General features: G+C 49.0%; 1 protein-coding gene across 2 annotated transcripts; it reads right to left on the minus strand.

The window, feature by feature from the left end:
* Nucleotides 1-1,472: 1,472 nt before the first annotated feature.
* Nucleotides 1,473-22,425, minus strand: LOC103190683 (sp1 transcription factor). Of its 2 annotated transcripts, XM_042344337.1 has the most exons (7): nt 22,338-22,425; nt 21,383-21,471; nt 20,213-21,139; nt 19,582-20,092; nt 5,544-5,709; nt 4,307-4,506; nt 1,473-2,193 (listed from the first exon to the last, which is right to left on the minus strand). In XM_042344337.1, the coding sequence occupies exons 1-7, from the start codon at nt 22,342-22,344 to the stop codon at nt 1,880-1,882; spliced, it is 2,214 nt and encodes a 737-aa protein (XP_042200271.1). In that variant the 5' UTR covers nt 22,345-22,425; the 3' UTR covers nt 1,473-1,879. The 2 variants fall into 2 exon arrangements, with proteins under 2 accessions (XP_042200271.1, XP_042200270.1); XM_042344336.1 differs by having other exon boundaries at nt 19,582-21,139.
* Nucleotides 22,426-26,833: the final 4,408 nt, after the last annotated feature.

The raw sequence follows: 26,833 nt of genomic DNA on the forward strand, positions 1-26,833 counted from the left end.
AAAGTGACTTGAAATGATCCGCTGATCACATCAATCAGGCTCCTCATCAATCCCCTCATTTCTTTATCCGACAGTGTGAGCTAGACCCAGTTTAACGCTGCTTATTCTTAGTGGATCCATTCAGTTTGGTAAGGATTGGTAACGAGAGAGCAATGCACTGAAGCCAAACAAAAACAGACGGCTAGGGGGCAGCTCTGTTCCACTCATACATCAGTTTAGAGGGAGACAGTGAACTATAATAGGGTATGTGATCCTCAAGATTAAACAATAGGTTGAATTATTGTCTATTTTTTACTGGTAAATCGACAGATCGATTGATTGTGCTGGTGAGACAGTGAGGCGGGCATGCACAGGGGTGGGGGGGTCCTGGCAATCCGCTGAGCTGCCAGTTAGTTAATATATTCTGAATGGCCTCCTTCTGCAAGGTCCAAATTCTCGGATCGGGAGCCGATATTTAATACCGAGCCCCGGAATTCCACTTGGTCTTAGCCCTTTCAGAAATAATTTTGTCCCCCAAAATTTAAGATGGCGCGGAATTGGGGGGAAATACGTCCGTTTTCACCACCTCGTTCCTTAAAAGAAAAGCCGGCCGACAAGCCATGATTCTGCGCCGTCTTAAAGACAAAATGAGTGTCATGTCATGGGTTAAGACGAGCTGGAATTTCGTACCTAACACTGTAGCCAAAGTGTCGTACAGATAAGGTGTCCCCCACCGCCGAAAAAAACGTTTATGTACTGGTGGCTGATCGGAAACTGCCAACCGGTACTCCAACTGCACTCGCCTGGAGTTCAGTCCGAGTCAGCGCAGTGTAACTCTGGCTGAGCTCAGCTCAAGAGCTGGGGCTCTGGGTACAGGGACGGCAAAGCCACTGCAGACACAGCAGTCTGAGGGGAGAGAGAGTTGGTACTTGAATTCACCCCTGATATCCAACTGCGTTGGAAGTTTCTGTGAGAGAGATGCTACACATCTCTGAGGCTATGTGTGTGTGTGTGTGTGTGTGTGTGTGTGGTTGTGTGTTTAGGCCGTGATGCACCCTGCTCCTCCCCCCCCCCCCCCGCCCCCCCTCACTTCTCTCCTGTCTCCCCTCACAGTGGGGACGAAGAGAGTGAATTGAAACAGATCATCATTTTAAAAGAGGGCAACGCTGTTATTTTACGGATGGAACTGGACTATCAGACTGCAATGGGGCTACCCTGTACAATACCAAATAGACACTGGCCGGTATAAACAGGGCATATGAAATACAATCTTAGGCCTGATACGTTCCCAAACCTGCTTTTTCTTCACTGATGGTTTCAGCAAAGACATTAATTCTCTGATTAAGCGCCCCCACGTCCACCCTCCAAAGGCAAATTCTCCTCAACCAATCCCCCCCGCACTCCCCCACCGCCGAATAACAGGCCAGCAACCAAACAACTCCTTTACTAAACGTTATCAAAAAAAAGTACATGGGTCTTAAAAGATAGGGGGGCGGGGGCGAGGGGGAGATGCGGGGGTAAAAAGAGAGTGGGAAAAAAGCAGATTATCTTAGGTCTATTATTCAAAACCTGTCCCGGGATAAATAGTATAGTTTTAAGGCATCTAAAGTGACGTCTTATTTCAGCCACGTTTTTTTTCGTCTTTTTTTCTTTAAAATGGATTTTTATATAGAAAGTAGAGCGTTGATAAGAGAATTTATCAAGGCCGATGGCTTTTTTATGTGTGTGTGTGTACCTATATGAAAAAAATGATTTAAAGTGACCAAAAGTCCTTCGCCAATGGTTGTGTGTGCATTTTTGTTTGTCGTCATTTGTCGTTGGGGTATTTTTTTATTTTTTTTTGCTTTCGTGGTGTGTGGTGTTGTGTGTCTGCTTGTGCCTGCGGTGTGTCAGAAAGAGTTCAGTACCCGTTGCCGCTGATGTTGATGGTCTGCAGGTCGGACACTTGCATGACGCTCATCCCGCCGGTGGTCAGCCGGGCGATTCCGTCGTGCGGGATGGTCTCCATGACGACGCCGGTGGCGGAGATCAGGGGAGTGCCGGCGGAGGTGGAGACTGCGTTCTCCACGGCGGTGCTGACGTCCGACGCCAGGCTCACCGTCACGCTGACGGGCATGGCAACCTTCTTGTTCTGGTGGGTTTTGATGTGCTTCGACAGGTGGTCGCTCCTCATGAATCTTTTGGGGCACTGTGTGCAGGCAAACTTTTTCTCACCTATACAGGGCAAAGCACATAGAGGGGGGCGAGGGGAGGGAAAAGGGGGGAGAAGAAGAGGGTACGTTCTTGAGTCCCGTCAATACAGTGAAGTCCTGTAGCTCACAGGATAGAGCACTCGCCTCGCAAGCGAGAGAACCCGGGTTCAATTTCCGGGCAGGGCGCAACACACACCGCTCTGTTTACCAGCAGTAAGTAGGAACCCCATTGTTAGTCGACTGGCGGATCACTTTTCCGGGGGTATAATACCCTTCAAATATAATAATAATAATAATCATCATCTCTCAATCCACGACTGTGGGTGACTGTTGTGCACAATTGGCTGCCGTGTTTTGCCCACAAAATATAAAGTCGATTCACTGTACAGTATATTCATAGAATCATAGAATCGTACAGCACAAAAAGAGGCCATTTGGCCCATCGAGTCTGTGCAGCTCTTTGAATAGAGCAATTGATGTCAATCCCACTCCCGGCCCTTTCCCCATAACCCGCAAACGTGTCCTCCTCAAATACCCGTCCACCGTGTTTTTAAAAGTAGTTTTCGAATCGGCCTCAACCGCCCTTTCAGGCAACGTTCCAGATTCCAACAACTCACTGCGTGAAAACATGTCTTCTCCCCTCCCCTCGGCTTCTTTTAGAGACTATTTTGAATCTGTGACCTCGAGTCACCGATACACCCACCAGTGGGAACAGTTTTTCCCTTTCTAACCTATCAAATCCCCTCATGATGATGAAGACCTCTATTAGATCTCCTCGTAACCTTCTCTGCTCCAATGAGAATAATCCTCACCTCTCTTAGCCTTTCCTCATCATCACGGCCCCTCATTCCTGGTCCCATCCTCGTAAATCTCCTCTGTACCCTTTCCAATGCCTTAACATCCTTCCTATAGTGCGGGGCCCAGAACCGGGCGCAGTATTCTAACTGAGGCCTAACCAGTGTTTATATGGGTTAATCATAACCTCCTGGCTCTGGTACTCTATGCCCCTATTTATAAAAGCCTAATATCCCATATGCCCTTTTTACAGCCTTATCTCCCTGTCCTGCCACCTTCAAGGATTCATTTACCTGCCCCCCCACGTCTCTCTGTTCCTTCACCCCCCTTAAGATTGTATTACCGCCTATATTGCCCCTCATTCTTTCTACCAAAATGCATTACTTCGCATTTCTCTACATTGAAACTCATCTGCCATGTGTCGCCCATTTTACCATTCTGTCTATGTCTTCCTGCAGTTGGCTCCTGTCCTTCTCACTGTTCACCACCCTACCTAACTTTGTGTTGTCCGCAAACTTGGAAATGGTGCTTGCTCTACTCAAGTCCAGATCATTTATGTATATTAAGAAGAGCAGCGGTCCTAATACCGAATATTCTGTGAAGCGCTTTGATATATGTATAAGGCGCTATATCAAATGCAAGGATTATTATCGTTATATATTAAGGAAAATAAGTTATTATGGTGGTGTGTAGTACTTGTAAAGGAAAGGCTTTGGGGACATATTATTATATGATTTTTGTTTGGTCAGCTGGGTGTCTGACACATGCGGAATCCCATCACTCTCCTTAAGAGTATCCAAACCAAGCTGAGACTTCCCTGCCTCCCACCTACACATGAAAATCGCAGAGATAGATTGCTGGAATGGAATGCCCTCTCTCTCTGGAGAGACGCATTCTGCTTATCTAATTCCGGAACGTATTAGGTGCAGGTTGGCAAAACCAAGGCTTGGGGACCCCAGAGTGTGCGTTGGAGTAACTGCTGGAGTCTGGCAAGCTTTCCCGCTACTCGTCCAGCTAGGACCACCCTCCCTGTTAGTTAGGGCTTTGGCTGCAGGGTTAACAGGAGCTGAGTGGGATGACTTCCTGTCCCCAGTGACTGGTCTGCCCTTCCTGCTCCTGCCGATGAGCCAGGCTGGGTTGTGCTGTCATTAGCAGTGCCCTGGAATACTGCGGACCCTCCTGGCTCAGGAACCGGACTAGAGACCGCCACAGAGGCCTGGCTCGAATCCGACACTCCGTCGCCAGTTCAGCTCCAAGAAAACCCCACTTACCTCCCTCCCCACCCCGAGAAGTATTGTCTTATTGTGTGACGGGAACATGAAGCGTGCTCGAGAGCTCACCTGTGTGTGTGCGCTTGTGCCGCTGTAGCTCATCGCTCCTCGTGAAACGCTTCCCGCAGAACAGCCAGTTACACACGAATGGCCTCTCGCCCGTGTGCCAGCGCAGGTGAGCTCGCAGGTGTGACGTCTTCCCGTACACCTTCCCGCAGCCCAGCATGTGGCAGATGTGCTGCTTCTTCTTCCCGGGATCACCCGAGTTCCTGGAGAGGGGGGAGAAAAGGACAATTTGAGCCGTCGGACATTACTGGGCTTGTCGTGTTCCTCTAGAGATAGGGCTCCTGCACTTCCCATGGCTGTGGTCAGTCAATGCCAAGCTTATCAAACGCTTATCAAAGATTTATTGCCTCACTCGGGAAAGTGCTGGGATTGCAATTGGCTTCCTTTAATATCTATTTAAGTAATAATAATCCTTGCTATAGGAACAGAAGTCTCTATGAAGGTTCAGCAGGTCAGGCATCATCTATGGGGAGAGGAACGTGAGTTAACATTTCAGGTCTCTGACGAAAGGTCATCCAACTGAAACGTTAACTCACTTTCCGTATTTTGCCTTTTTGTTTATTATATAATAATCCTTGCATTTGATAGAACGCCTTATCACATCAGAAGGACTTCTCAAAACCCTCACAGGACTTACTGTGGAACAGAGTGACTGTATTTTGTAGGCAAGCGCGGCAGCACAATGGATAAATATTTGTTAGGTCAGGGGGATTAAGGGATATGAGGCAAGGGCAGATAAATGGACTTGAGGTATAGATCAGCCATGATCTTATAAAAGGGCAGAACAGGCTCGAGGAGCTGAATAGCCTACTCCTGTTACTATGTCTATGTATCTATGTATAATTCCGCACAGGAATGTCCCACAAACAGCCACGGAGTGAGTCACCAACTTCATTAGGGGGATTGTTGTGGATGTGTTTAAGACAATATTATTATCTTAACATACCGTCGGCAGTCGGGCCTTTGGCGTTTGGAACTCCATCCTGGATCCCCTCCGCCTCGCTCCCTCCTTCGCCTCCTTCAAGGCCTATCTCAAGACCCTCCTCTTCGACTGTGCCTTCTGTCACTTCCTACCCCCACCCTCCCTGCTCTCCACCCCTCCTAATCACAAACTCCCCATTTCGGGTCCAAATCGCTGACTGTCCAGTACCTTGGGACGTCCACCCAATGTGAAAGGCGCTGTGTAAGTGTCGTTGTGATTATTACTCAAGATCTGCTGTCCCCGAGCCTCGACACTCACCTGCCCTCGGTGTCTTTGCAGTTGGGGCACGTGCAGGCCTCTCTCCGTAGCCTCCGGCCGGGCTGAGCTGGCTCCGGACTCGTTTCTCCCTCCTCCATCGGTGTGCCATCGTCAGTCACAGAGTCCCCAGAGGCGGCTTGAATACTTAGGTGTGATCCATGATCACCTGATTATAAACAGGGAAAAAATAAATGAATCAGGTAAATGTGAAGAAATGCAGAGGAAGCTTCTGAAAACAGTGCGTCAACTTGGCTCAGTCAGTAATACTCTCACCTATAGTCAGAAGGTTATAATATATAATACTTGCATTTAAATAAAGCGCCTTGTCACGTCTTCGAGACGTCTCAAAGCTCTTCCCAGAATATACTGTAAAGTGAAGTGACTGTCTACTTTGTGGACAAAATGCAGCAGTTAATTGCACGTAGCAGGGTCCCACAAACAGTCGTGGATTTAGTGACCAAATTATTATTATTTGTATTTATTTTTGGGAGGGATTATTATCCCTGGAAAGCGATCCGCTGATTGACTAATAACGTGGTTCCTATTTACTGCTAAGTAAACAGAATATTTCATGTTGGGACGTCCTCCGACGTGAAAGGCGCTATACAAATGTCATTTTGTATTGTATAAATTTTAATATAAATGAAGGCAGGGAGGAGGGTTGAGTTAGTTCACTTTTGTCATTGTTGCTTTTACAAGGTGTCCCTCAACCCGGTGTTTTGAGAAAGGAAGTTGAATTCTATCTTCTCAACCACACCCAAAGAGACTGCCAGCCTAGCGTTAAAAGGAGCGCCAACAAGCATAGACTTGTAGCCTTGTAATTAAAAGGAAACTGAAGTTTCAACTTTACGTCTGGGATATTTTTGAACAGGATTTGGGATGGAAACTGTGTGGGAATGCAGCTCCAATGAAACAAAACAATACACTGGAATCCATAGCAACATACAGCAACTTGCACATATACTTGCCTTCAAAACCCCACACCTTGCTCTAGTCTGTGGCTTGCTAACTCCATACAGATTGCTCCCTCCACTCCACACAGGCTGCTCCATGTCCCCCGCCTGGCCCGCCCCACCACCAGCGGTCGGACCTTCAGCCTCTCTGCCACCACCCTTTGGAACTCCATCCCACAGTCCTTTCCTTTCGCCTCCTCCCTTGCCTCCATCAAGGCCCGTCTCAAGACCCTCCTCTTCGACAGCGCCTGCGGTCACCCTCCTACCCCCACCCTCCCTGCCCTCCATCCCTCCTGATGCCAACCACCAGTTCGGGTCCAAATCCCTGACTACCGACGTGAAATGCGCTGTGCAAATGTAATTTGTTGTTGTAGTTGTGCGTTTGAAGCGCTCTATGGAACCAAAAAAAAGTTGGAAGGAGAGGGAGTAGAATTCAAAGCTGTTAACCAAAGGCATGGAGGGTTTTGAAGGCAGAGAGATAAGGAGCAAGACAAAGCATTTTGGGTGAGGGAAGAGCTGCAGAGTCTGTGGGCTCGACCATGAATTGTGGACAGAGCGAATGAGGAATACCCTGTATCCAATGATGGAGCGCAGTTCATAGGAGGAATTCCAGTCGCAAGACCACGTATAATAATACTAATCCTTGCATTTGATATAGCGCTTTAAAGTGCTTCACGGAATATAAGTGTAAAGTGAATTGACTGTATATTTTGTGGGCAAAACACTGCAGCCGAGTCGCACAAACAGTCTTGGATTGAGTGACCAAATTATTAATTTTTTTTGATGGGATTATTACCCCCAGAAAGCGATCCACCAATCGATTAACAACCGCGTTCCTACTTACTGCTAGGAAAACAGAGACACGTGTGTGGAGTAAGGACACTTGCCTAAGGTTTCACCCTGCCCAGGAATCGAACCTGGGTTCTCTCGCTTGTGAGGAGAGTGCTCTAACCACTACACAACAGGACTCCATTTCTGTTGTTCAGTTCAATCTCTGGGTCGTTACAGCTTCAGCCTGAAAGCACTTTGTGCAGATCTAAGGCAGTCAGGGAGGGGGTTAATGAGCTTCGAAACTCAAAACCAAAACTCAACAAGATGCATCCGCCTCTGAGCTAGAGCCGGCCTGACAGGTTTTTGAGGAAAAATCGTTTCCCTGTGAGGATCTCAGTCCCTGCGCAACATTAATTTCACACGAGTGAAATGTCACTAATTTTTTTTTGTTGGTCATCCGGCTGTCTGACACATGTGGAAACCCATCATCGTTGCTTAAGAGTCTCCAAACCACGCTGAGAATTCCATGCATCGCACCTACACCTGGATCCCAGAGATAAGATTGTCGGAATGGAATCTGCACTCTCTCTCTCTCTCTCCCTGGAGGGACACACCCTGCTTACCTAATTCCAGAAAGTATTAGGCGCAGGTTGGCAACAACCTGTGCGTTGGGGTAACTGCAGGCGTCTAACCAGCTAAACCTGCATAGCTTACCATTGATATCACTGTCTGGTAAGCTTTCCCGCTGCTTAATAAATAATAATCCTTGCATTTGATTTTGTGCCTTATTCACATCTTTGAGACGTCTCAAAGCGCTTCACAGGATATACTGTAAAGTGAATTGACTATGTAATTTGTGGGCAAAACGCGGGAGCCGATTGCGCTCATTGGTGTCCCCCAAACAGTCGTGGATTGAGTGACCAAATTATTACTATTATTTTCAAGATAGGACAAACCTACCCGTGAGGGCTTTGGCTTGCAGGTTTAACAGGAACTGAGAGGGAGGAGTCCTTGCCCACGCTGCCCTTCCAAGTCCTGCCGATGAGCCAGGCTGGGCTGTGATGTTATCGGCAGTGCCTTGAAAGACTCCCGTCACTGATGTGGCCATGTCCAGATGCCACAAACTTTTTGCTGTGTTTGATCGGGTGCAAGTCTCTCTTTTGGCCCTTTGGACACCGGGAGCTAAGGTGCCTGGTATTCAGCGCGTCTCCTGGCTTGTGGATGAATTGGGAGGCTCATATAGAGAAAGTGCCCAGTGAAGATTTAATAGCCTGAATGGCCTGTTTCTGTGCTATAACATTCTTTGGTTTTAAATAAATAATAATAATTATAATAATCCTTGCATACGATATAGCGCCTTATCACATGGTTGAGACGTCTCAAAACGCTTCAAGAATATACTGTAAAGTGAATTGCTTAATGAATGACATTTTTATAAAGGGTTATTACCCCTGGAAAATCAATCCGCCAATCGACTAACAACCCGATTCCTACTTACTGCTGGATAAATAGAAGTAAGTGTGTGGAGTAAGGTCGTGCCCTGCCCGGGAATCGATCCCGGGTGCTCTTGCTCTCTTGCTTGTGAGTCGAGTGCTCTGAACAATCCGTTACAGGACTCCAAAATAAAATGATATCTTCTCTCCTCTCCCCCACCCCCCCCCAACCCACAAATCGTCTACAAAGCCCTTTTGATATGTACTTGTTAAAAAAGGGTTAAATACACATCACTTGGCAGGGGTGGGGTTAAAAAGGAACCAAACTGCATTTAATGCACCATAAAGCAATCAAGCCTCAGTTGGAGCTTTTCTAAGTTGCCGGGATACCAGGGACAATGCAGGCAGCCTTTGCTCAATGCCTCGGTTTCCTTCCATAAGAACGGCTCAAGACTCACTGGAGAGCAGCTGTCATACAGGAAATGTGGCGGGGTGTGGGCAGGCAGGCAGGCAGGCAGGCAGGCAGGGCGTTCCTCAAACAGTCCACACGTGATCAAACTAACACTCATTCTTTTCCAGTCGTTGTTTTCGCAGAGGGAACTTTGAGCTCACAGTCCAGGCTGATGCTCCAGTCCTGCACTGGGGCAGAAATGCCTCGTCGGCTGTGCTGTGCTTTGGAAGAGATGTTAAACTGAGTGCCCTTCGATTTTGAAGTTCCTGTGGCACTATAGGACGACCCTGTTTTAACTTGGCATCAACAGTGTGTGATCCAGTGTCCTGGCTTGATATACCCCCTCATCTATAGTCACCCAAAGCACTGATTTAATCGTTTTGGGCGTGTACGCAGAACATCATAAACCAGATAAACTGCTGAGTTTGAACTAAATAACAGTCACTACACTTTGAAGCAACTCATCGTCTGACTGGTTTGAGACATTTTGATGCGATAATGCTACACTAGGCAGTGCCTTTAACCACAAGAAATTCTCTCGCTCGCTCTCTCTCAAACTCGCGCACACTAAATAAAATACAATTTACTTCTATATGGAGCCTTTCACTGTGGGAGGACGTCTCAAAGCAGATTATACAGCTGCTGGCTGGACACTTGAGCTAGGAGTTGAAGAGGCTGGGGAAAGATGACCAGAGGTGTGTTGGTCAAGGAGGTGGGCTGGAGGTAGCTTTGAAGGTGGGGAGAGAGAGGATCAGATGGGGGGACACCGGGGATGGTGTTCCATAAAGCAAGGACAGATTGGCTGAAAGCTAACTTGTCGGTGGGGGTGGGTAGATAGGGCAGGGACATCAATTTATATTCCTTACATTTGACACAGCGCCTCATCACATCTTCGAGACGTCTCAGAGCGCTTCACAGAATATACTTTAAAGTGAATTGACTGTATATTTTGAGGGCGAAATGCGGCAGCCAATCGCACACAGCAGTGTCCCACAAACTTAAAATAGAGAGACTTCATACAATTTCTCGGTACTTTCTTTATCTCCGTCCCTGAACCCACTCCGGGTTATGTGGACAATCAATTAAATTCCCGCGTGCTCATGCTAGTCTTACTAAACAGGAATGAATTTTGTGGAGAATGAGCGTTACCGGCAGGTCCAGACCTGTGTGTGGGACCAGTTCAAAAGAAGAGAGGAATGCTCAGAACAGAACAAAACACACCAATGTCATCCCGCGGCCCATCACAAAGTTAAAAATCATTTAATTCCCTTTGCGATTCTCTTAAATTGGGGTCCTCTGGTTTACTGATCGCTGACCAGTATTTTATTACTAGTTACCTTTTGGAAATATCATGATTTTGAAAATATCTGTCTGTTGGGGGTGGTTCCTAAATTCTAAAGTTTAGTTCAAATATAGTAATAATCCTTACATTTGATACAGAGCCTTATCACGTCTTTGCGACGTCCCAAAGTGCTTCACGGGATACACTGTAAAGTGAATTGACTGCGTGGTTCTGTGGGCAAAACACGGCAACCAATTCAATTTAATAGGTTTCATTTGTTTGTGTTTCATTAGTTAGCAAATCCAGACACTGAATGTGTGGACTCTTTAAAGGCTCCGATGAATAATGACTCAGGGTGAGGCTTGCATTATAGTTGAGGCAGGTTAAAGGCACTATGCATTTTGGCCCCGTTCCATGCACACTTATATAATAATAATCCTTGCATTTGATAGAGGGCTTTTCACGTCTTCTAGACGTCTCAAAGCGCTTCCCAAAATGTCCTGTAAAGTGAATTGACCGTATATTTGTGGGCAAAATGCTTGGAAGATGGCAGGAATGATCCCTGATATGTGTTGAGTTATAGAGAGTAGAGGGAATGTGGAAACTTTGTGTTGGTAGGGGGGAGGGTAGGGAGGTAAGAGGAAAGGGGGCGAAGCAGGAATGGGGAGAAGACAATTAAGATTCCTGCTTCCATTCATAGAATGATAATAATTCTTGCATTAAGAAGCTCCTAAAACAACCAAGCATTTGAAAGGGAATTGTTCTCAAGTGTAGTGACTTTATTTATAATAATGATAATCCTTGCATATTGATATTGCCTTTTCATGTTGTCTCAAAGCAATTCACAGGATTTAAACGGTAATGTGTAGCCAATTTAAGCCCACATATACAGCCGTGAGGTGAATGACTCATTTTATCTGGAGGTTTGTTGGCTAGGGGGCATAGTGAGAAACTCCACTCACTTTTCAAACAGTGCCATGGGAGCTTTAACGTCCACCTGAACACGCAGAACAAGAAATTGGTTTAACGTCTCACCCGAAGGACGGCAACGCCAACAATCAGGTGTCCCTGGTGTGGGGCTTGAACTGTGGCGTGGCAGGACTGAGAAGTGAGGGGATGACCAACTAGGCAAAGCCAACACGTAAATCAGTGACTCTGGCTCCTTCCTCCCCATTGTTCAGTATCTTCCTGACATAGCTGTGGCTCACATGTGAAGAATGACAAGTCGCAAAGGTAGTGGCGGCCCATGGAATCACATCCCAGAGAATCACATCCCAGAGCCAGTCAATGTTTACAGGAGGAAAAGGATCAAGATGGGATATAATTAAGCAAATGGCCCTTGTAAACATAATGTCTGACAAATCGAGAACAGAACTTGTGTGTGAAACAGACATTGGGCGGGGGGAGGGTAGGGGTTACGGTCTGGAACTCACTTCCTGAAAGGGTGGTTGGTGGAAGCAGATTTGACAGTAGCTTTCAAAAGGGAATTGGTAGGGACTTGAAAAGGAAAAATGTGCAGGGCTATGGGATAAAAGCCGGGGAGTGCGACTAGTTTGATACCTCTTTCAAAGAGCTGGCACAGGTACGATGGGCCGAATGGCCTCCTTCCGTGCTTTAAGATTCCATGGTTCAATAATAACAATTATTGAAAACAACGTCACAGGCAAGTGACTGTGTACTTATAGGTTAATGTGGTAGTTTTTGCATATAGCAAGTTCCCACAAACACCCATGAAGTGAATGATCGACCCATCTGGTGATGTAGGACACTACCAATGTGGACTTGGCAAACACATGTGGAACACTCAACCTAGTTGGGATAAGCACCATGGTGGGTTTCCACCAGCGTAAGACTGATTGGAAAATAAATCAATCTGTTTAGAGGATTTGTTGGTCAGGACACAGGGAGAAACCTCCTCTTTTCATCACAAAGTTTAACGTCCACCTGAACGGACACAGATGGCACCTAGGTTTAAAGCCTCATCTGACAGACAGCGCCTCCAACAATATAACGCTGTGAGCTCAATTTATAATAATAATCCTTGAATTTGATTCAGAGCCTGATCACGTCGCTGAGATGTCTCACAGCGTTTCACAGAATGTATCGTCAAGTCACACGACTGTATTGTGGGCAAAACACGACAGTCAATTGCGCCCAGCGGTGTCCCAAAACAGTCAAGAGAGTAAGTGACCATTTTTTTCTTGACCATTTTATTACTCCCGGAAAGCAATAACAATCTGGTTCCGACTTGCTGCGAGGCAAATAGTAAGGAAATTTGCATAAGGTTTCGCCCCGCATAGGAATCATACCTGGGTACTCTCGCTTGAGAGGCAAGCACGCTAACCACTATTCTACTGGTTGCCAACTTTGAACTGGAGCTTAACCCAACAACTGTCTTACCCAGAGGGAATTTTGGGAGAGAGTTTAGGAGAGCAGGGGCATAATGGCAATGGCTCTGCGCTCAAGCAGATTAGTACATGTGGTACTAAAAGCAGGGTCTGGCAGACAGAATTCAGATTCAGTCAACACCAAAGGCGGGTGGAGGGGGGGTGGGGTGGGGGGCGTTTAAAGCCTCAGTAGGAAGAAAACAAGGGTCTTTAAAAAATATTCAAGTAAACTCAGCAAAGCCCAAAAAACAGAAACCGCCGGTAGGGAGAGAAGGAAGAGAGGAGCATGAGAAACTGGAATGTGCCAGGCAGGAGAGCGGGTCTCACAGCTGTGCTCACTGCCCCTGAAGGGTTCGGTGTTATTCCGCCACAATAAGGAGACTGCGTCGCTGTGGCGTGCCGGCTAGATCTCACAATACAGCACAGTGTGATCTTTGTCTCCGCAGAACTATGCACAAGTGGCAAGCCAGGCGAGGCAGGCAGGCCGTCGGGCCAACTTCCCAGCTCAGAGCAGCAGCCACTGGGGTAAAGAGACACGTCGGCAACTCGAATGGGTTAAGCAACAGCTCAGCTGAACAGCACAGCGCACATGACACTTCACCACCGGGTCACTAAATACTTCCATATTTTTGGAAACTAACACCCATTCCCGCCCACACTCTCTCTCTCTCTCTCTCTCTCGCTCTCTCTCGTCTGGCCCAGCAAAGCAAGTCTCTTCTCTTAGTTTACTTACTCCACAGAGCACTGCCTCCCTCCCTCCCTGTGGCTAGTTACTTGCTTTATAAAACCCGAGCAGCCCTCCTCTTCCTCCCAGCTTTCCCCGGCCCGCAAAGCCTCCACCTCCCCTGCAATTTGCCAGGCCCACAAACACTCCCTCCTCGCTATCTTGTTTGCTGCGGCCATGAAGCGCCTCCCCTCCCCCCTCCTCTATCTCGCACGCCTGGCCCACAACCCCTCCCCTCCCCCCTCCTCTATCTCGCACGCCTGGCCCACAACCCCTCCCCTCCCCCCTCCTCTATCTCGCACGCCTGGCCCACAACCCCTCCCCTCCCCCCTTCCTCCTCCTCCTCCTCCTTGCGTGCTGAGTCCATAAAGCACCACCCCTCCCCCCTTTCCCCTCCTCCACCACGCTTGCCTGGCCCACAAACCCGCCCTTCCCCCCTCCTCCAGCAAGCGCTGGCTGAACATATTCCAGCAGCAGCACCTCCCCCTCTATCTGGCTCGCCAAGCCCACAGAACACTCCCCCCTCCCCCCAAAGCCGCTTGGTTAAGAACATATTAAACTAATCGCAGGTGGAGCCAGCAAAGGCAGCGCTGCGATTCAAAACCACAGCCCTCGGGCCTACAAAGCGTCACAAACAACACCGATCCTGGAAATGCACAGCTCTTCTGCCTAAAGGCAGTGCCCTCTATCCAGTTCCTGTTGATCTGTACTGATAATCAAACATCTTTCACGCGGAGAATACATTATTTGGTGTAAAAAAATCTTTTATTCCCTCCCCCCCCCCCCGCCACCCTTGAATCGGTAAATTAAGATTTATTCTAAGAAGTCTTGCCCGACACAGCGCCTGGAAGGTCCAAATATCTTACATCAGAGCAGAGTTGTTGGCGACAGTATTTGTAGGCAAATGTGGCAGCCATTTTGCGCACATGGAAGTGAATAGCCAATTTGTGGCAGATTGCTGGCCGAGGGAATGAAACTCTCTCTCACTTTTCCAATAGTGTCACAAGGTCTGGAACATCCACCTGAACAGGCAAATGGGGCCTCAGTTTAATGTCTCATCTGAACCACAGCACCTCTGACAACGCAGTGGGTCCCCCCAATACTGCACACATGGTACAACAGGGACTGTGAGCTCAGAGTCCCCATATGGGATTTCAACTCACGACCCTCTGACACAAAAGCGTTGTTGAATGAGCCAAGTTGATGATACCTTATTGAGGCAGTAATGTTTAGCTGTTAATATTGGCATGAGACAACTACAACAACAACAAATTAATGTGTGTAGCACCTTTCACGTCGGGAGGACGTGCCAAGGCGCTGGAGACGCGAGCGTGGTACTTAAAAAGGAAACCGACTGTGTTCAGAGTACTCTAGAAACTGAAGAAAATAACACGTTTAGAAGAATAATTCTCCAGCTGAATTGAGATGTGATGCTTTAAGACGCTTCTTGATGGGGCCCACTTCCCCCTGTGTGGACCTGCTCCATGATGTGGGCTATGGGGAAAGGCTGGAACGTTAGCATTGAAGTTAGCAGGATCTGGGAGTTGCCTGAACGCCCAGAACTGTGGAGTACAGTGTGTCCCAGCCAACGTTTAACGTCCAGAATCCTGCTAATCTCAATCGAGCCTCTTTGCTTTGTCGGAATGGTTAGACGCTGGAGGAGACAGAATTTAGGGAGCATCTTCCCCCCCAAAAAATTACAAATCAACACCATTTAACCACACGCCCACTATCCGCATGTCCGGAAGTTAAGTCCGACTGCAATGTTGGCAAATGCTTTTACACAAGCAGCAATAACAGCAAACTACGTTTACACAGTACCTTTCACGGCGGGAGGACAGTCAAAGATTTGGACCTGAGCAGGGGGTTGGGATTAGGAAGGCGTGATGCTATAAGGTATGTGATTTCCGCCATCCCCCCCCACCCCCAAGTATTGTGAGGATGAGATATGATCAAGTCCAGGATAAGACTGTCACATACCCACCCCACACACAAACACAGCGTATTCGATGGCTTGTGAGAATAGCCACGTCTGATCCTATCTAACAAAAGCATCGGACAACTTTCACTCGGGAGGGGGTGGGGGAGTGGGGGAAATCACAAAACCGCAAGGAACCAACTAACCTTTTTCCCTCTCACCTGGAGCAAACCTATAGCCCTGAATGCTGTTCCCTACCTCCTTGCAAATAGTGTTACATGATATTTAACAATCAACAGGGAGATAGGACCTGGGGTTACGCTGTCATCTGAAGAATAGGACCGTTGATAATACAATGCACATCCCTCTACCCGCCTTGGTTGTTGCCTTAGACTCGATGTCCAGTCTTGAATTTACGAAGCCCTGACTGACCCAGTGTGTGAACGAGGGAAAAGTGGTACTAAACACACAATTAAACTCACGATTCTCATCAAAAGTCTCTGCGTTTCTGTTTCGATCGACTGGGCAAAACTCAAAACTGCGGGGAACAGAAAAAGTGGACTGTCGACCCATTTAAAAACAGGTGCGAATGTGCCGCTTCTGAGAGGGCTATTGTATAGCCAGGGAGAAGAGATTTTTTGTTGCATAGACTTCCTGTGGTTGATGTTGCAACAACAATATATCCAGCAATTGAGTCACTAATTTTACAAATATGATGAGCAGGAGTTAAGGTTATTCCCATACAGAAACCACCTGTCTTTACACTAACAAAACGTCAGCATATTGAGTGCAAGCATCAGAGGTTTGAGGAGAAGGCGATAACTCCCTTTGATAGTTGTATCCCTCTTTATAGTTTTCAATCCACTTTTCTGCCCTCCATCGGTCCGCTGGGCAGAGGACGCCTAGCCAAAGGCTCATCGCAAGGGTTCTTGCTCCTGTTATCTGTCCCTTCGCTTTTCAAATAATGCCAAGGAAACTTTAACGTTCGCCTGGACAGGTACAGACGGGACCTCGGTTTAATAATAATGTATTTGATACAGGGCCTTATCATGTCGTTGGGACATTTCAAAGCGCTTCACAGGATACACTGTAAAGTGGATTGACTATGTATTTTGTGTGCGAAATGCGGCAGCCAATTGCGCACAGCAAGGTCCCACAAAAAGTTGTGGATTGAGCGACCAATTTTATTTGGGGGATTGTTGACACCAGGAGAAACTCCCCTTCTCTTTTCGAATAGTGCCAAGGGATCTTTACCATCCACTTGAACAGGCAGATGGGACCTCGGTTTAACATCTTGTCCAAAGGATGGCACTTCCGTCAATGCAACAGAGCTTGGGTGCAAGGTATGACTTAATGAGCCGGAATTCGGCAATTATTTGACTTTGTGTGCTGACTGGTAGACATTCGATCACATCCTGCTAGGAGGAGCCTTAGAATTTTATGCCCCACCTAATAGCCACCTTATACCAGGGTTCTACTGTACCTTACAATTGTCGACACTTGCATCACACAAGAGCCTTCACTCTTAACTCACACAGGTCATTCGACTACAACAGGAAAGGGAAGATGTGGTTTGTTCGAGGCACGTGGACGCCCTGCCTCATGGGCTGATTTCTGCATGGCGAGTACCGACTTTCAGCAGAGCATCACAAACTCCAAAGGAATTCTCGGGTGATGAGAAGCTTTTGTGGAACCAAAACACATGAAAAGGCTCCGTTCAACCCTCTGGCGTCCAGGGTAAGGATTTAACTTCAATGCACAGCCACCAGACAAATGTATTAAAAGGAAATCACTAATAAAAGCCAGCCAACTGAATCCCTAATGTCTTTCTCTTTCCCCCAAATGGCAGCAGGTTAAGACACTATAGGACATCAGCTGATTAGGAACAGGTTCTGTGCTTGTCCTTTTGAGCAGGGAATAGAAAAGTTAAACCATTTGTGAAATTATTACACACATAGCACCTCGCAAGAAAGGTTCAGATGATGAAGGCCCCGGTCCCATTTTATCTGATTCGTTCTGAACACCAATCCTGCCTGTCTTCCTATTTCCAGCATCAAATTTCGCCCTAGAATACAGGCAATTCACTTTACAGAATATTCCGTGCAGCGCTTTTAGACGCGATACGGACCTGTATCGAATGCAAGGATTATTACTATTATTATAAACTATTTCTTAAATGAGTCTCAGTGTCCTGGTAACCTGGTTTTGCTTGCTCTTTTAAAGGTATGAACCATGATCCCCACATTCACGCTTCCCCAGCCTCTTTATCTCCCGATTCCTGAAAATTCAATCTACTTGGGGTCAAGGAACCGGTGGAGCTGAGGGAGGGAGGCTCACGGAGCTTGTTGTAGAGGATACTGGAATTGTGGAGTTCTGGATGGTCTGCAGCTTGTGTAGGGAGAAACAGCGGAGTCTGGCAAACAAGGCATTAGAATAGCTGAACCTGTATATTATGAAGGTGTGGATGAGGGAGCTACCAGTCCAGGACATTTAAGCCCGGTAACATTTAAAAGGGAATTGATGAATGATCAAGGTACAGGGAAAGAGCAGAGAATGAGACTTGAGTGGAGAGCGTGTCAAGTAGGGAAGATTCAATCAGCAAACATAAAGTTGTAATTCTATGATTGTAAGAGCAAAGGGACAAATGTGAAACTACTGACACATGAGGAGACCAACAATGTTGAGTGCAGAGACAAGTTGAAATGAATTACTCTGGCCTTCGACACACTTTAGCGGCGAGGCCAAATGTGGAATATTGTCTGCCATTTTGGGCACCTTAGAAGGATGGGGGAAAACAGACATACCCACATGACTGAAGTTAATATTAGCATCCCCTACATTAAGATTTGCCCTCCTGCTCTACGTACTGATGTCGTGTGGGGAGTCGGTGTGATTCTCCCTTAATGCGATGGACTATCCTGCAGCACTCATTATCTAGGCTCACAAATAAAGGTCAGCTAGTTGAACAACTTACAGGGATAACCCTAATTTCCACCCAGGAAACAGCAAGAGGAGAGGCAAGAGATATTGCAGATAAGCAAGTTGTTTTGCCCACAAAATACAGTCAATCCACTTTCCACTTTACTGTGAAGTGCTCTGAGATGTCTTGAAGACGTGATCAGGCGTTATATCAAATGCAAGGATTATTATTATTGCTCATTCAAGACCAGAACTGGAAGGTTCAGGTAAAAAATACGTCCGCAAAAACAACAACTTGCATTTATAGAACACCTTTCATGTGGACTAGCATCTCGGAGCGCCGATAACAATAACCCTTGCATTTGATATAGCACCTTATCATGTTGTTCAGACGTGTCAAAGCGCTTCACAGAATATAACAACAACAACAAAATTAAATTTGTGTAGCGCCTTCCATGTCGAGAAGATGTTCCAAGGCGCTGGACAGACAGAGTACGGACCCGAGCTGAGGGTCGAGGTGGGGGAGGGCACGGGGAGGAGGCAGGAGCAGGGAGATCGAAAGAACGGTTGAAGAGGAGGGTCTAGAAGGTGGCGAGGGAGGGGGCAGGACGGAGGGACTGCAGGATGGAGTTCCAGAGGGTGGTTGCAGAGTGGCAGAAGGCCCGCCCACTGTTAGCGGGGTGAGCAAGGCGGGGGACTTGAAGCAGGCCGGAGCCCCCCGAGCGGAGGGAGCGAACAGGGTGGTAGGGGGTTAAGAGGTCGTAGAGGTAGGGGGAAGCAAGCTTGTGGAGGGCTTTGAAGGCGAGGACCAGGATCTTAAACTGTATCCTCTGTGTGATGGGAAGCCAGTGGAGTCGGGCAAGAATAGGGGTGATAGGGTCACGGAACCTGATGCGGGAGGACACGGAACCTGATGCGAGAGGCTGCAAAGTTACGAATGATCTCCAGCCTGTGAAGGGAGGAGTTGGGGAGGCAGCTACGCAGTGAGTTTGCGTAGTCGAGCCTCAATGGAGTGTATGAGGGTTTCAGCATTACGTGATGGGAGCGACTGATCCACGATCATCAAGCAAGAGCTGGGAATATAACAGATCCCTCCGCTCTCACTACCTTGGACATGTACACACAATTTCTAAACCACATATATTCACTATCTAGTATGTTGAGGACCTTTCTGGCAGACTTATCGACCATGTGACATACCTGTAGTGTTTGCAATGGTCACAGGTAATCCTTGAAACTGGTGGACTTGAATCCCAGCGGCCCCTAGAGCGTTGAGGTTGATAGTCTGTAAGCCAGGCACTGAGGATAACTGAGCTGCGTTGACAGTGACGGTCCCAGAGGGCAGTGAGGCTGGCGCTAGCTGGGCTACGGTTGTCCCACCAGCAGTCTGGGTCAGTCCTTGAAGCGAAGCCAGAGTGATTGTCTGACCTTGATTCTGAACCTGGGCATTTTGAACATTCCCCAACTGGATAGTCTGCCAACCCATCTGTCCAGAGAGAGACATGGGGCCCCGGATAATGATGGGGCCTGAATTTGGCAACGTTTGGATCTGAAAATTCTGCAGTGCCTCCTGGGGAATCGTCTGAGCGGTGAACGTCTGCCCGGGGATGGAAGAGGCCTGTAGAGACTGAAGGGTTTGTTGTGTGACTCCTTGGATGATCTGCGGTTGCAAAAGGATCTGCTGCTGTTGGTCTGAGTCCTTTGGTTGAATCTGTTGGAGGAGGACTCCAGTTAGCTGGGTAGAGTCGGTCGTTTGTAAGTTCAACCGATGGGGAGCGGTTGTCGTGTGGACCTGGACTCGTGCCGGGGTCCCGACGGTCGAATAACTCACCGTAGCGTTCTCCAACTGCCCCGCCGTGGTCGTTGTGACAAACGTGTTGGCGTTCGTTGTGAACGGGCTAGTCGAGGTGGTGGACTGGATGGAGGCGTTGGACGTCACAAGGCTGCTGACGGAGCTCACTGGACACAGCGCCGTGGAGGTCACAGGAGACATGCTGTCGTCGGGGGTGACCCCTTCTCCAGAGGACATGGTCGTCGATTGCGAGTTAGATGCCATCGTGGCATTGGTGACATTACTGACGGGCACCAGTGTGACATTCCCGTTTAAGTTCATCGGGAAGTTGGCAACAAACTGAGCCTGGGTAGGGATGACATTGTTGGAGCCACTTGGTCGGAGCTGCACCGCCTGCTGAACTAGGTTTGGCATCGTGGTCATTATGTTGCCCTGGGACGTCCTGTTGGTGGTAATTATCTGTTGATTTGAGCCGGGGATGATCTGAATGTGGCTGGAGGCATCCTGCTGGGACGGCGAGGTGGTGGCAAACTGCAACTGCTGCCCATCCACCGTCTGAAACTGCGGAATCACCTGATACTGGATGTTCTGCATGGCCCCAGCCAGGCTGGCAAAGACCTGCTGGTTCTGGAGGTTGGACGCCGACACCATGTACTGACCGCTGCCGGCGCTCGCTATGGGCCGGTTTTTCATGGCCGTCTCGCTCCCCGACTGCCCCGAAGGATCGCCGTCTTGCTCCTTGGAAGCACCCGATCCCGAGGAAGACGGGGAGCCGGACGTGATGGTGGGGATGATCATCTGCCAGCCGTTGGCCGCTTGCGTGATCTGGGCTGTGGTCAGGTCGAGTTCCGACGGCGCGCCTTGCTGCTGCTGCGGGATCATCCCCTGGGCCGCTGCATTCTCGGAGGGCGACTCGATCCGGCTACAGGTTGCTGCCAGCAGAGCGAGCGGGGACGGCTGGGACTCCTAAACGAGACAACAAGAAGGAGTTGGAGGAGGAGGAGGAGGAGGAGGAAGAGGAGGGGTTGAGTGCCAAAAAAAAAAAGTGGGCTGTACATTGATTAGAGTGCGGGGCTTACACAGGAAGATAAACACTCCGATTCTCTCCCCCCACCACCACCACCCGTCTCTTCGGCCACACGCGAAGAAGAGAGGAGACGGAGAGAAGATCTTTGTTCCAAGAGCCATTTATTTATTTTGTGTATTTACCTGGTTGGGGTTAGAGCTGTTGTGCTGGACATAGCCACCACCCCCGCTCTCGCCAGCCAAGGCAGCCATCTCTTCGGTTTGATCCTGATCTGGGAGGGGAAGAGGGAGGGAGGGAGGGAAAGAGGGAGGAGAGAGAGAGAGAGAGGGAGGGAAAGAGGGAGGGGAAAGAGAGAGAGAGGAGGGGAGGGAGGGAAAGAGGGAGGGGAGAGAGAGGGGGAGGGAGGGAAAGAGGGAGGGGAAAGAGAGAGAGAGAGGGGAGGGAGGGAAAGAGGAGGGGAAAGAGAGAGAGAGAGGGAGGGAGGGAAAGAGGGAGGGGAAAGAGAGAGAGAGAGGGAGGGAGGGAAAGAGGGAGGGGGGGAGGAGAGAGGGAGGGGGAAAGAGGGAGGAGAGAGAGAGCGAGAGCGAAAAAAAGAGAGGGAGGGGAAAGAGAGTGTGGGAGAGAAAAGAGGGAGGAGAATGAGAGAGAGTGAGAGAGAGGGGGAAAGAGGAAGGGAGAGAGGGAGGGGGAAGACAGAAAAATAAAAGAGAAGGGAGGGGGAAGAGAGAGGGAGGAGAGGGGAGGGAGGGGGAAGAGAGAGGGAGGGGAGGGGAGGGAGGGGGAAGAGAGAGGGAGGGGAGGGGAGGGAGGAGAGAGGGAGGAGAATGAGAGAGAGAGGAAGGAAGGGAGAGAGAGAAAAAAAAACTGCTTTAAATTCAGTGCCATTACAACTGAAAACTCCACACGCAGTCGGGAATCCCGGTCGGGAGGGATCGATCCCGGTGGGTCGGTCGGTCGGTCGGGATCCCGGTCAATGCTATTAAAACACGGTCAGATCTCAATATAAACACCACTTTACCACAGCTTTTTCGCCGATTAATCGGATTTTAACACTCGGCGAGGAAAACGCGACACTTTTTTTTTTGTCCCCCCCTCCCCCACACACACACCCGGTAAACACCCCCTCCCTCCCCTTACCGCTCATTCCGGGGCTCGGTCAAGGCTCGGCTTTTTTTTCTTTTCCCCCCCTTTAGGGATGACATAAACTTGCGACGGCGCCACCTAACGTGCTAGCGGTAGTGACGAGCGCCACCCACCCTTTTTTTTTCTGGGGCCCGCCGTGATGGACGGCGACCCTTGCCCAATCACGAGCCGACCGGCGGAGGCGGGTCGAACGGCTGAACCAATCGGAGAGCCGCGGTGCTGGCGCGTGACATCCCGCCGCCCCCACCACGGGGGTGGGTGGGTGGGGCGAGAGGGGGGGGAGGGGGGGAATGCGTGAGTGGCGTGCGTCTTAGCCAATAGTGAAGCGGCACTCGCGGCGCCCACCACCGGTCCGGCCAATCAGAGGGGCGGGAGGCCCGGCGGGGCCCGCCCACCGTGCTAGCGGGTTAGGTTGCGCGGCGGCGGCGGTTGATTGACTGAGGCGCGAGCGAGTTGTCGGACGAAAGTTTTTTTTGAGGGGAAAAAAAAAGGCGCCATTTGCCGCCTCCTCCTTTCTTCCTCCTTCTTCCCACACGGATCGACCCACCACGACGACGACGACCCGCCCCCTCCGCCTCCGCCCCCGCCCCCCCCACAACACCACAGCGATGACAGCAGCCAGCGAGGGTTAGTTTAAAGTTTTAAAATGACTCGAGAGATCTATATACATATATATAGAGAGAGAGAGATTATAGATAGGAAATGGTGGTGGTGGTTGTTGATTATTTTCTGTCACACACGCACACACACGCGAAAAAAAAGGCGCCACCGCCGCCTCATGACCTTCTGTCCCTCTCAACACCTTGGCTGCCCGCACTGAGGGTCCACTCCCTCCCTCCCTCCCTCCCTCACCCACTCCCTGACACTCACTCCAAACGCCCCCCTCCTTCATTCTGACCCCCCCCCCCTCAAATCCCCACCTAAATACCCCTCCACCCCACCCCAAACACCCACCTCCTCCACTCCACCCCCCCTCCCCTCCCCATATCTCCTTAAACCTGACCCTCCCCCCAAATTCCCCCCTCCTCCATCTGCCCCCCCCAAAAAAAAATTCCCCTCCTTTACCCTAACTCCACAAATACCCCCTTCACTCTGTCCCCCAATACCCCCTTCACTCTGTCCCCCCAATACCCCCCTTCACTCTGCCCCCCCCATACCCCGCTCCTTCGCTCCTTTATTCTGACTCCCCTCTCCCCCCCCCCCCCCCCCCCAATAGCCCCCTCCTTTATCCTAACCCCCAAATTTCCCCCTTCACTCTGGCTCCCTCCCATATCCCCCTCCACTTGGACCCCCCCCCGCCTTCATTCTGACCCTCTCAAGTACCCCCTGCACCACCAAATATCCCCCCGCTCAACCCCCAAACCCCCCTCATACCCCCCTCCTCCACCCCCAAATACCCCTCTCCATTCTGAGAACCCTCCAAATACCCCCAACTCCACTCCACCCCCCCTCCCCTCCCCATATCTCCTTAAACCTGACCCTCCCCCCAAATTCCCACCCCCATACCTCCCTCCTTTATCCTGAGCCCCACAAATACCCACCGCAATACCCGCTCCTTCACCCCAACCTCACAAATACCCCACTCCATCCCCCAAATACCCCCCTTTACCCTATCCCCCACCCCAAATACTCCTTCATCTCAACCCCCAAATACCCTAACTTTCACCCCCTTAAATATGCCCCTCCTTCACCCCACAAATAGCCCCTTCTTCACCCCCCTATATACCCGCCTCCTTTACTCTGAGCCGCCTAATAATATCCCCTCCTTCACCCCAACCCTCTCAAAAAACCTCCTTGACTCCAATCCCCCAAATATTCCCCTAGTTTACCCACCAAATACTCTATCCTGACATCCCCAAATACCCCCTCCTTCATCCCCTAAATACCCGCCTCCTTTACTCTGATTCCCCTAATATCCCCCTCCTTCACCCCAATTCTCCCAAATATCCCTCTTCATCTCCCCATTATATCCCCTCCTTCACCCCCAATATTGAAACTCCTTCACCCCCTGATATGCCCCTACTTCAGCCCCCAAATAACACCTCCTTCTGACTCCCAATACCCCCCTCTTTCAGCCCATCCCCCAAAACCACTAAACTTGCACTCCTTCATCCTGAACTCCCAAAAGACACTCGCCCACCTCCACCCCAAAATCCTTCTTACCCGGAACTCCACCCCAAATACTCCCTCCTTCCCCCCCAAATACCCCCTCCTTCACCCCCTAAACACCTGCCTCTGACCCTCCTAATACACCCCTCCTTCACCCAACCCTCCCAAAAACACTCCTTCAGCTCCCCCCAAATATCCGCCCTTCATCTCCCCATTATATCCCCTCCTTCACCCTCCAATATCACCCTCCTTCAGCCCGCAAATGCCTCCTCCCCAAATACCCCTGTTCACCCCCAAATACCCATCCTTTACAGTTACCCTCTCCTTCACCCCCTAAATACCCCTTCTTCAACCCCAAGTACCCACCTCCTTTACTTTGACCTCCCTAATATCCCCCAACCTTCCCAAAAAACTCCTTCACCCCAATCCTCCTAAATATCCCCCCTTCATGCCCCCATTCTCTTCTTCACCCCCCCCTAATATTCCCCTTCTTCAGCCCCCAAATGCCCCTCCTCCGGCCCCCCAAATGCCCCCCCTTCTCCATGAATCCCCCAAATCAACCTGAACCCAGAAAACAACCCCTCCTTCACCCCGAACTCCCAAAATACACTCTCCCACCCCAAAACCCCCTTCCTTCACCCCCCAAATACCCCTCTTTCATCCCCCCAATACCCCTACTCCACTACCCCCTCCTTCACCCTGAAACCCACCCCAAATACCCTTCCTTCACCTGAACATCCTCAAATACCTCCTTCACCCCCCCAAAAAAAAACGTTCACCCACGAAATACTCTCTTCTTCACACTGACTCCCTCTTGCCCTGACCCTCACCCCCACCCTAACCTGCCTCACACCGCCCATCCTGACCCCTTTCCTAAGAGGCTTTAAGGCTTTAATTCTTTCAACTCAACATGATGCACTTAGTACTTGCTTTTCACATGATGTCAAAAGGTCCTTATAATATTCATAACAACAAACAAACAAACGTTCAACAAACAGTTATGAAGTGAATCACCAATTTTATGGGGTGGGGAGCGGGATTGTTGGCCGGGACAATGGGAGAAAGAGACTCGCTTCTCTTCAAATCGTGCCAAGTGGTCATTTTTAAACTTGTAGTTTTAGACTTAAATAATTCCACCCTAAAGTAAGTGAAAACACAGCCAGCTGAAACTTGATACATTTGCATGGGATAATTTCCATTTAATTTTGACCACTAAAGTTATGTTCTCATCGAAAAGAATGCAGTTCTACTACCTAAATAGTACTCAAGTTAGATTGCAACCATCAATGGCAAGTTTCAACTAGGGCCTTTGTTCTGTTATATTAAATTTTGTGAAGGTCAATCCAGTTAGGTGTGTTCCACACTGTCAGTGGACTTTGTTTAAATAACTTGTTTGCCAGCTATTATTAAATTTGCCTTGTAACACTGAATTTGGACCCTGGATTCATTGCCCTGGTCTCTTTCTCCTCTAATGATTATCCTTGCAATTTATATAGTGCCCGATTACGTAGTTGAGATATCTCAAAGTCTGATATCAGGATATATAGTAAAGTGTAGTGACTGTGTATTTGCAGGCCCACATGGCAGCCAATTTGGACACAGCAATGTTCAACAAAAAGTTGTGAAGTGAACGATCAATTTTATCTGGAGGCTTGTTGTCCAGGACAGCAGAGGAAACTGCCTTCTCTTTTCGGACAGTGGGATCTTTGGCATCCACCTGAACAGGCAGACGGGCCTCGGTTTAACAATCTCGTCTGAAGGATGGCACCTCCGCTAATGCAGTGCCCCCACAACACTGTACTGGAGTGTCAGCCTGAATTATGAGTTCAAACTTCCAACATGGGAACCAAGCTGTCTCCTTGCACTCAACTTTCCCAAAGCATTGAACCCACAACCTTCTCTGAGTCTCTATTCTAAAGATGAAGTGTCTGGCACTGAGTTTGAGGCAATAATTGTGTCATTTTCAACTACAATCATATACCGTGACACTGGCATATGTATAATATATATATCTGTGATGTGGCACACTGTGTTTAGTGTCAGCATGTGATCCCTTGAACAATACTCCTGTCAGCTTAAAATTGAATTTGGCAATGTGGCAGTTTATGGGATGCGGCGACAAGAACTTCAGGGTATCTGATATTAATTTCATTACACTATATAATCACTCAGTTACACGGTGAATTTAACAGTAGGTGTGGAATAAAGGGTTCTTTTATTCTCTGTGTGAGATCACTTAGCCTCAATTAAAGCTGTGTCCCTCTGTGATTTAAAGCTATTTTCTTTTATAATATTTTTGGTGACTTCAGGATCACGAAAGAGTTTTGACTGAAGACAACCCAAGGCACTGGACAGTGAAGGGTCTGCACCCGAGCTGGGGG

Source organism: Callorhinchus milii, unplaced genomic scaffold (assembly GCF_018977255.1).
Source record: "Callorhinchus milii isolate IMCB2004 unplaced genomic scaffold, IMCB_Cmil_1.0 Scaffold27, whole genome shotgun sequence".
In the NCBI taxonomy this organism is placed as follows: Eukaryota; Metazoa; Chordata; class Chondrichthyes; order Chimaeriformes; family Callorhinchidae; genus Callorhinchus; species Callorhinchus milii.

Coding starts and splice junctions, on each gene's coding strand:
- LOC103190683 (XM_042344336.1), bottom strand. Junction 21,140..21,382: donor ACAGCTCTAACCCCAACCAG/GTAAATACACAA, acceptor TGTCTCGTTTAG/GAGTCCCAGCCGTCCCCGCT. Junction 5,710..19,581: donor GACCATTGCAAACACTACAG/GTATGTCACATG, acceptor GTTTATAATCAG/GTGATCATGGATCACACCTA.